General features: G+C 35.0%; 1 protein-coding gene across 1 annotated transcript in view; it reads left to right on the top strand.

Annotated features, from left to right (window-relative positions):
* The window catches only part of LOC115213999 (transmembrane protein 59), a 32851-nt gene extending 22657 nt beyond the window's left edge, over positions 1–10194 (top strand). Inside the window, exons 2-6 of the mRNA XM_029783008.2 lie at positions 2244–2343; positions 4278–4375; positions 6370–6577; positions 7143–7450; positions 9489–10194. Of these exons, the coding sequence (XP_029638868.1) occupies positions 2244–2343; positions 4278–4375; positions 6370–6577; positions 7143–7450; positions 9489–9617 (843 nt within the window). The 3' untranslated portion in view covers positions 9618–10194. The remainder of the gene's footprint in view (positions 1–2243; positions 2344–4277; positions 4376–6369; positions 6578–7142; positions 7451–9488) is intronic.
* The last annotated feature ends 792 nt before the right edge of the window (positions 10195–10986 follow it).

The raw sequence follows: 10986 nt of genomic DNA on the forward strand, positions 1-10986 counted from the left end.
ATTAAGGGCTTCAGAAATGTCATACCCATCGACTACTGCTGTACTTATACATTTCCTTCTGAATTTGTTGGCTATTACTTTCTACTTGAAATGATCTGTTTTATCTTCCTTCTCCAAAAAAACATACAAAATTTTTCATGTAATCCAGACAGTTATTACTCAATTGTGATCTTTGCTGCTTCACATTAATTTTTACTTCCCAATTTTGAGCCTCCGTGTGCTCAGAGGAATGCCCCATATTACTCACACAAACAAGCACAAAGGTTATATATAAAAGTACAGCTCTGGAACCACTTAATATAAAGCTTTCATTGATAGTGTTAAAATATATTTACTGTAAATCAATAAGTAAAATATTAACTGTAAAGCTGTTGCAGGGTTTGATTTTTCAATAGTTTCATGCGTTAGTTGACACATTAGGTATTAATGTTGCAGTGGTTGAAGTAAAGTACCCTGCTACTGTTGTCACATATAGCTATATTGATATATACTAGCACAGAAAAGCTGATATGACAATGACAATATTGGTGACATATATATTTTCAATTTTCCAAAGCTGGGGCTTCATTTTGTTACTATTCTGTTTCACTTTTTCTTTTATGTCCTTCTTGGAAAAACCCCACTACATGTATTCAGTACATTTTTCTCTTATCTAAATTCACACTAACACACACACACACACACACTTTCTATCTGCCATGTAGGAGTGTGATATTCTATCCAAGACCATCTGTCATTATTCAGGCACAGTGTATCTAAAATTACATTATCCAGTGTAGTCCTCCTTTTTTAAAGACAACTCTGTGTGATTTGAGGACATTTGGCTGCTATTTCAAGCCAGTTGAGTGATCTTGTGGAGGCTTTGTTAGTTTCATGTTGTGACAGTAGAAATGAACTCCAGGTGAATCCATGAAGCCTTATTATAATTGTGTTACAGAGACAAGGAGGAAGTATATTGGCTGATATATCTTAATGTTCTAAAGTGTGTTTGTATGTGTGGACCACAGCATGCATATCTTTGAATTTCTGTTTATCTGACCTGGCTGCTTTGTACCACTTCTATAAATGACAGCTGCGATATGATACAATCTAAGATTGTGAGATGTATTCCACTTGATCGATAGCTTGTTTAAACAATTTCTCTTCTGATTCTCAACTTTGCCATTTGAAATAAACTTAATTCAACCATTTTCCCTATACCAATACCATTTGTGTGTGTGTACATGTGTGTATTAATATGTATGTATATATATATATATAAACACACACAGTATCTGTGTACATACATTTTGTGTGTGAGAGTGTACATTTAATGTATGAAGTTGTGTACCAGTGTATATATACATGTGTATATCTGAAAGAGCTTACTTTCAAAACCAGATATATGCATTCAGAATGACTTCTGAGTAATTGTAACACACGAACACACATAAAGACATTGACTTTGATATAATAGGTATGAATATGCACATATACATACATGTGTATATATATATATATATATATATATATATCTTTATATATAAAACTGTAGTTGTGTAAGTGTCTGTCCCCTTCGATTTAGATTCCTAACTACTCCCACATTTTGCAGTGCAGTTTAACCAAAACCGGGTATCTTATAGTCGTGATTCATATCGAGCCCTTCTGGGTATTAGCATGAGTCTACGATTTTAAAAATAATTTACCATCATTTTTTTCCAGTTTAAGGCATATTTTTTTTAAAGGGAAGTAACTCTAAAAATGTCTACGATGAGTCAACGATTTAAAAAAAATTTACCATCATATTTTTCCATTTTTAATGCATTTTTTTGCTACTTTTTGGCTATAACTCTCTAAAAATGCTTTATAGTTATTTCCCTTACAAACCCGAGCAACGCCAGGCGATACTGCTAGTATATATATATATATATATATATATATATATATATATACACACACACACACATACACACACCCACACAAAGATAAATTGATAGATATGATAGGTGAAATGCTTAGCGGTATTTTGTCTGCCGCTATGTTCTGAGTTCAAATTCTGCCAAGGTCGACTTTGTCTTTTATCCTTTCAGGGTCAATTAAATAAGTACCAGTTATGCACTGGTGTCGATATAATTGACTTAATCCCTTTGTCTGTCCTTGTTTGTCCCCTCTGTGTGTAGCCCCTTGTGGGCAGTGAAGAAATAAGAATTGGTTGATGTCCACTTTGCTCAATATTTTAACTGTTTTGTTTTGATGTTTTACAGAACCTCAATGCTTGCCGGAGGGGATGTCGTTTGTTTTATGTTTGCAAGTTGAGCCATAACAACCAGCGACTTAATGATACAAACATGGAATGCTTTAATGGTGAGACAATCTTAAATAATCTTATTGTGTTAGCTTATATTAACTATGTAAAAATATTTCTTTCATTTCTAGATACAGAACTGCATTATCCAATGTGTCTCTCCTTTTTAAGATGGCAGGATGTGATTGGAGGAAGATGTGGCTGCTACTTCTAGCAGGTCACACTCACTGATAGAAAATTGATATCACTCTGAATCCATAGCACCTAACTGGACATGTTTTTCATGTTTTTCTGTCTTTGTACATTGCCGAACTCTCTATCCAAGCACTTGATCATCTGTCCTTCTTTGCTATCATCAAGCTCAGTCAGACTATGTTCATCCATGATCATCCCATTATCTACACTTAATCCAACAACTGTCAACCCTAGTTCCATTAGACCTTGTCCAGGCACTTCATCATTTATTTCTTTCCCAGCTACCATGAACCCTAGTTTATCAGACCATTTCTAACTACTTCCATCTTTGAGCTGCAGGGGAGCCTGTATGGGATCAGTCAATGTACTAAAAATAGCTATGTCTCCTTCAAATCACAACCTACTGTCTTAAAAAGAGGAAACATGTCTCCAAGAAAATTATCTTGGATATATTATGTCTATAAAGTTGATCAGTGCTTGAAATTCTATTTTTTCTAGAGCTGGTCTATTCTGGATGACCTGGAGCTAAACAACATCAACTTTATCATCTACTTTTATCTCAGCTACCATCACCAACCCTATCTCTCTTAGATAATAACCAATCACTTCCTTATCCCCCTACTCCTATTTAAACTACCTCTACTATCATTGATGATCATTTGATTCATAGTTCACTACCATATTTTCTGGCATACAAGTCAGTGTAGCATATAGTGTAAAAATATAATATAAACACTGAAACACCATCACTATCTTTCCACATCCTGCTGCATTTCACATGGAAGTTTTGGTTCTCTGAATTCGTTTTGTCGTATAAATCAACCTTACCTGTTTTGGCTGTAAATTTTGGTCTGAAAATGTCAACTTGTATGCTGGAAAATACTTCATTGTAGCACTCTCCCACCTCTTCCTTGACTTTTTGTTCCAGTCACTATCAATCACTCTTTTGTACCTTTTAAAACAATTGCACAACTCATTTTCTCCCACATCACTACACTCGCGGAGTGGTTGGCGTTAGGAAGGGCATCCAGCCATAGAAACACTGCCAGATCAGACTGGGCCTGATGCAGCCTTCTGGCTTCACAGACCCCGGTCAAACCGTCCAACCCATGCTAGCATGGAAAACGGATGCTAAATGATGATGATGATCATCATCATCATATTTACTCACTTTGTTGTTCATTCTGAGATGAGATTAAGATTAATTATTTTTAATTGGGTTCATTAATGTTACTATTTATATTAATTTTGCTGTTTTTTAGTTGGTGTATTTACTCAGCCATATTCTGGTGTTATCATATTTGCAATATTGAGTGGGGCTTTTTTTTTTTTTTTAAATAAATCTACTATTACCTGCTGTATGCAATAAAGCTGTGTGTAACCTAAAAGAGTGTGTATATACATAAAATCTAGCAACAGAAGCCAGAAATGATATAACTGTTGCAATGTGTATGTAATAGGAGAAAATATAAGGTAAAAAAATGTCCAGTTAGCTTTTATATTAGAACTTACCTCAGAACTCTAGGATTACAAATGTCCCTGTTCAGTCCATACAATAATGCTATGAAGCAATTTATCTAGGCAGAAATCGTTACTGTACAGTATTACTTTGATACAATACCTGGGCACTGATGGGTACCTCTGCCAGTATGTAAATGTAGTAATAAACATTTTGTCTTCTATCTGTAAATGCTAAATTTCAACATGTTATGTGACTGAATTCTTTTAACACATACAGAACTAATTGCAAAGACAATGATGGTTTGTTTTGTTTGTTTTTCTTCTCATTCTATTCTAGTATGCCATGAAGCATATGCCAACATAACAGCTGAAAAATCTGCATGCCGACATGGTTGCAGCAGTGCACTTCCTCTGGCAGAACAACGAGAGAAAGAGGTAAATGAAGATGTGTTGTCAATCTCTGAACACCGAGATAACCATTTGTCATAAACAGATATCTGCTATTAGTTGTGTGTTAGAACTACACAAAACAATGTATACTCCATACAGTGGGGGTGGGCAGCGAGGCCTTAATTCCTAATGGAGTTGTAGTGGGTGCCGTTGTAACATACATGTCCACAGCAACCCCCCTCCATATAAACTGATGCTGTAACCTGGATCATCTATTATGCTACTTAGTGACGTATACCTTCTAAAACTTTGCAATGATGCAAGACTCACCATCAAGAATATGAGCCCTGTCTATTTAAGTGCACTTAATATTTGCTGATGACAGTTGTTTCACACCCAAAATACCTCTGAACCCAACCGATTTCCAAAGACTGTTATCTTTGTCCTTTATATATCCAAATGATTACAGAATACACACACAATATACTTATAGCTAACGAAGGAGCCTTTTTGTGGAAGGATGGACATACTTTCTGTGTTGCCATCATTTAAATCTCTAGCTTTTTTGTTTGCTCGGAAACCAGTCAAAATTTGTTTAACGGTCACCATCAAAGTGTCTGTGCATGGTTACTCAGTTTGTTAAAAATAGCAACCAAAACTCTTCAATATACAAAAAGTAATATATTTGTGGTTAGAACACCTTTTCTTATTTAATTAATTTGGGTGAGTCCTGAATGAGTTGATAATGATCACAACTAGAACATCAAACTAACTGAAAAAGTTGTGTTTTGGTCCATACCTTGTTCTGATTAAGAAACATCTTTATCAGTGAAGTAATTCTGCAACCTATTTCAGCTCCATAGTGATTGTTCATCTACAAAATCATTCTTCACTTTATATATAAAATATGGAGCCTTCATTATATATATATATATATACACACACACACACACACATGGAATCAGTAAATCACTGTGAGCCAATATTTCTGCACTGACTGAACCCACTTTATCTTTCCTCTAAGGCAGTTATGATGTAATCATTACCATAGCTGCTGTACATTCAGGAATGAGTTGCATTTTGAATTGAGGCTGTCAAGTTTTTCTTAATGTTCTTACATTCATAAGTCGAACTTAAGACAAGGCAAATAGATTGCTGATGTAAAGGTTAAAAGTTCAGATCTTAAACCTAATTGTTGCATTTGAATTCATAGATAATGAATTTTAAAGATTGAGTTGAAATACTGTTAAATTTCCTTTGATTGTATATAACTAGCTTATAAACTAATACATATTCCATCAATTTCCATAGTATATAACCATTATATTTTAACACCCCTAGTTCATAACTAGTATATATTTCATCAGCTCTTTCCTCTAACTTTTATTAACAACCTCAGAAATGGAACTATATATATATATATATATATATATACATATAAATATAAAGACACAAGGGGTTTTCGTCAGGGTGACTCAACCCGATAGGTATGCCACTTAAATTCTTGTGTGAATGGCAGTTGAAGTTGTGGTCTTGTGATTACCTTATCCAAAATGACTAGAAGTGTTTCCCCCTTCGAGTCAGTTGGAACTGCTAACATCTATTTTTTTCCCTTCACAATGGATTACTATCTAACCATTCTCTCTGACCATGGATTTACCTAACGAGCACCCAGTCTCATTGGATCTAACTGGGCTTGTTTGGATATCTTCTCCCTCTCTGGGCTTGAGGAACCACAACTATCATTGATGATGAACTTTTATTCCACTGTTACATATATTTAATCTAGCTCTCTCTGATGACAGGACACTCAGCATATGGGGTCTTTGCTCTGCATGATGTCCCAATAGCTGGGATATCCCAGAAACAGCTGTCAGAGACTATCTCTACCTTTCATTATATAACTAAATTAAAATAAATGCCCTTGTCCAGTCTTACCAATTTGTTTGCCTCTCCTTTTTACTTTAACCTGTATATATATAAAAGCTCTATAGTTATATCAGTGTTATAATATGTTTAATCATTTTATGTAATTTTAGAAGGATGAGGAATCTGAACCTCGCATTCATCTTCTCTACCCACTGATGTATGTACATGGACTGTACAGCAACATGATACACAGGGTTTACAGACAGATGAGCATCAGTTGGTCTTTCTATATGCAAGGAGACAATGGTAATCTTATCGTGATGCGATCAAAACCTAAGGTTTATGTGGAGTACCGTGGCTTTGACAGTGATGGTGATGGTAAGTCTATACAGTCTTTGACTTTATTGTTGTTTAATCCCATACCTGATTTATCTAACCTATAATCGAAAATGTTCCAGCTGTGACCATTATGCCTTTTGTCCAGGCATACAGTTATTTTATCAACTCTGGAAGGATTTTTGGTACTGTGACCATAGATAGGATTTGAACTCAAAATGCTAGAAGAAATGCTGCAAGGCATGTTCTAATGGTTTGGCCAATATAAATAAATATTTGTTGCTATTATGGCCTAAACAATAATTAAACTATGTTCCTACTAAAATATGAGTTTTTTTTCCTTGGTTATCATTACATCTAAAGATGTGCACATTTTGTTCTGTGTTGCCATCATTTAAGTCTCTAGCTGTTTTTGTTTGCTCAGTGGGTAACATGTCAAGATTTGTTTGCTGTGCATGGTTGCTCAGCCTGTTAAAAATAGCTGCCAAATTTTTCAGATAACAAAGGACACATTGAATGATATAATCTTGGATGTACTCTACCTAGCAAAAGGTCTCCTTTAGTTTATTTTTTCTAACTACCTCCTTTTTTTTTCTTTATATTTCAGAATACCGTACTTCAAACTATTTGGAGACAAACATTGAATCTGGCAACAATGTGGCCACACCACAGCTGAAGAACTCACAGCTGCATGCTGTTAACAATCAGAATGGTGATGACGATGAAGAATTGAACATTTCTCTGCATGATGTCAATGGACAGAATGCAGATTGGTTGGCCTGCCTTTCTCTAAAGTTTGGGCTACCCCGAATATTGTTGACTGCTTTGGTCTTATTCTGTGCAGTTGTAATGATTTGGTTGTGTTTGACTGCAGCTGTGACTGCTCCAGAACATCGCATCCCTGCATCACCTCCAGTAAGTTTTTCTGTTTTTTGAACTTTAGGATGATTGTAAATAGGGTTATTTGGGAAAGTTTGTCAATTTAATATGATGATTATGTAAATAACATAACTTTTGTCAATAGTCTTGTGCATAAAAAACTGAAAATCAGAAGAGTAACATTCATACATATTCTTAATAAATTCCAGCAGATTCAAATATGGATGTGCTAATCGCTGTTGTATCTTGTCTGTGGAGAATAACTTCTTTCAGACAATGTGTATTCCCAACGCACTCAATTCATTGAGGTGAGGGGACTTGGAGACACCTTACTGTTTCAACCTGGTTGTACCTCTTCAAGCAAAGCTACATTGAAACCAATGAATCTAAACAAAAATTTTGGTTCTTGTTTATAGAAATCAGCAAACAAATTATTTGCTGATGCATATTGATGTCTACCAAACCAATAAAAAAAATTGTCACATTCATGGAAAACAGCGAAAATCAAAATGACAAAATACATTCTGGCAGATTCAAACAATAAGTAGATATGGTGAAAGACGTTCTATCTGGGGTTACATTAGACCAGTGTTTCCCAAACTTTTTGTGCCAAATTGCAATATCACCTATCTATCTGCCAAAAAATGCTCCATCACCCACCTGTGTAAAAAAAAAAAAGCCTGACACCCCCCAATACAGAAACCCCCCGTCATGTCTAGATATCAGTAAATGCAGACTTAATTTCTAAACATTCATTGTCACCCCCAAAATGTTCATATCGCCCTCCATTTTCCAGAAATTCGCCCATCGCCTACCAGTGGGCGATATCGCCCACTTTGGGAAGCTATGCATTAGACACTGAGGTGTGACTTGAAAGGAATTAGGCTACAGTTCTAGCAGGTTGACTGATTGTGTAGATACTCAGTTTTATAGTTATTTCTCTTCGTAGTTGCCTCCCTTGACTACTGCTTATGAACTGTAATTTTATAACCTTGGTTATAAAAAGCACAAAAGAAACCTATTGTTTTGAAAGAATGGGTCTCTCGTCGGTTTCAATGATTAATTTTATGAAACCAATGGAACTATCTATTCATTGCGTTATGGTTTAAGTATTGATGTATTCCACTTAAATTTGTGCTTTTAGCATAAAACTCACTCAAGTTCAAGTGTGGCAAGTTTGGATCCCCAGAGTAGTCCACCCAATGGTTTTCTGTCCCTGCCTACCCAATGCAGTTTCACAGACTTGGGTCAGCCTTCGAGAGCTGCTATGGGGTGAAACTTTAGAATCTCAAGTGAATTTTCTTATCACAAAGGCTTCCTTATTTGCTAATAGGCTCATGAGTCCGACAATGGCTATGGTGGCTGCTATACCTTTGATTTAAAATATCTGATTACTAGTGTCTTCTCTACACACCCACAGGAAGAATTTGAATTCTGCTCTGCAAGACTACAAACCATATGTCAGTGTTTACAGCGATCCTACTTATTTAGGATGACAACAAGTTACTACGTTCAGCTAGATGAACAAAGCCATTTGAAAGTTCAGTGACTTGGTCAAGTATGTAATGCAGTGCTTGTTGTCTGGATACAAACCAATAACCTTTGGCTGGTTGTCTAGTATATATTTTATTTTTTTATGTGCCCCTTTTTCAAGCCTAGCCAGGCTCATGGGCTCAGTTTCCCGGTTTCTGTGGCATATGTGTTCCCCCCAGCTGGACGGGACGATAGTCCATCGCAGCTTTACTCAAGAAACAGGAATAGAAAGTGAGAGAAAGTTGGGGCGAAAGAGTACAACAGGGGTCGCCACCACCCCCTGCTGGAGCCTCATGGAGCTATAGGTGTTTTCGCTCAATAAACACATGCAATGCCTGGTCTGGGAATCGAAACCACAATCCTCCGACCACGAGTCTGCTGCTCTAACCACTGGGTCATTGTGCCTCCGTTGTCTAGTATCTTATCCACTTAATCCATGAACTTGAATCATAAACCTAAACACTGTTGCACCACAGATATGTTATATCTATGTGATTAATTCATTGTCCTTACTGTTCTCTCTTTGTTTTCCTCCTTCTAGAAACTCAGTATTTATGGTGACCTGGACTACCTGGTGGATTTTGAACAGAAGAAGATGAAGAAATGCCTTCCCCAAGACATAGTAGTTGCTGCTCCTCTTCCGGTGAACATCAAGAGTGACAGGATCTAATCACTGAGTGAACCAGAAGAGGATTCCTGGAGCAGCCAATTCTGAAACTGAAACTTCTGTCCCTCCTCCCCTCTCTGCTCCTACTCTTCTCCCTTCACTCTCTCTCTCCCACCCTCTTTGTTTTTGGCTGATCTGGTATACCTCAGTCGAAATATTTCTATTTACTTCTCAAACATTTCAGTTTTTTCAAATTATATACATATATATACACACACACACACATGTATTTTATGTGAATGTCTATGTGTGTATGTATGTATAATTGTATGTTTATGTGTGTGTGTATATATATATATATATATAATATATATATATATATATAGTGTGTGTGTGTATACATATATGCTTACACAACCATGTCGATGGATGCATGGGTGTATATCTATATAGATGTTTGTAAGTGGGTGTACATTGGAAATTTGTTACTATTTTTTTGTTTTCTTTTGATTTTGTTTTTGATCACTACTGCAACATAAACTTTGTGGCATCAGAAAATTCTCTCCTCCCCCTCTTTGTTTTTTCCTCTTTAATATCAAAGATTACCATCTATTTGTTTTTTATAGTGTAATTCTATCATTTTTATGTGACAAAATGGGTAAAAGATCATATATATATATATATATATAATATATATATATATATATATATATATATATATATATATAAACTTTTAACCTCTTTGTTGTAAATGTTTTGTTTTTATTTTGGGTGCACTTTCGTTTTTTATCATGTAGGTTCCTGGTTGATATAGAAATCATTTGTATATCCCTAAAATGCTTTTTGTTTTCTTTTCTTTGTGGGGAAGGTATAAATAAAAAGAACTGAAGACCTACCGCAATTCTGCACTTCAAACTTTGTGGTTTATCTGTTTTAAATGAAGCAGTTTGAATATTAATAATAATAATAAAATATGGGACTAACTTGTGACTTTCTCTCTTCATTAAGTAATAAAAAAAAAATGCCTATATAACTGGAATTATACAGTGACTCTCAGTAAAAGATTGATACTGCATTGCAGGCTCACACATACATGCATACATATACATACACATACTGAAAACTGTTGACAAATTTTAAAAACTTGAAAGATAAAGTAGAAAGAAAAAATGGAAAAAATTACACCAACACACAAACAAAAAAATGCTACTAATCTCATTATCATGTGTCAGAATCTTTTTTTTAAAATTAATATCTAGATTTGATGGCTTAGCTTTGCTTTGTCCACTTTTCCAAATGTTTTTTTTTTTGGTTTTTTTTTCTTTTTAGGATTTAAAAAAAATAAAAATCTTTTTCTCTATATTTTGTATCACAATTTTTTTTTTATTTATTTTCTTAAATTCTATTTCCTTAGCCATTTTTTTTCTTTTCT

This window comes from Octopus sinensis, linkage group LG7, assembly GCF_006345805.1.
Source record: "Octopus sinensis linkage group LG7, ASM634580v1, whole genome shotgun sequence".
Taxonomy (NCBI): domain Eukaryota; kingdom Metazoa; phylum Mollusca; class Cephalopoda; order Octopoda; family Octopodidae; genus Octopus; species Octopus sinensis.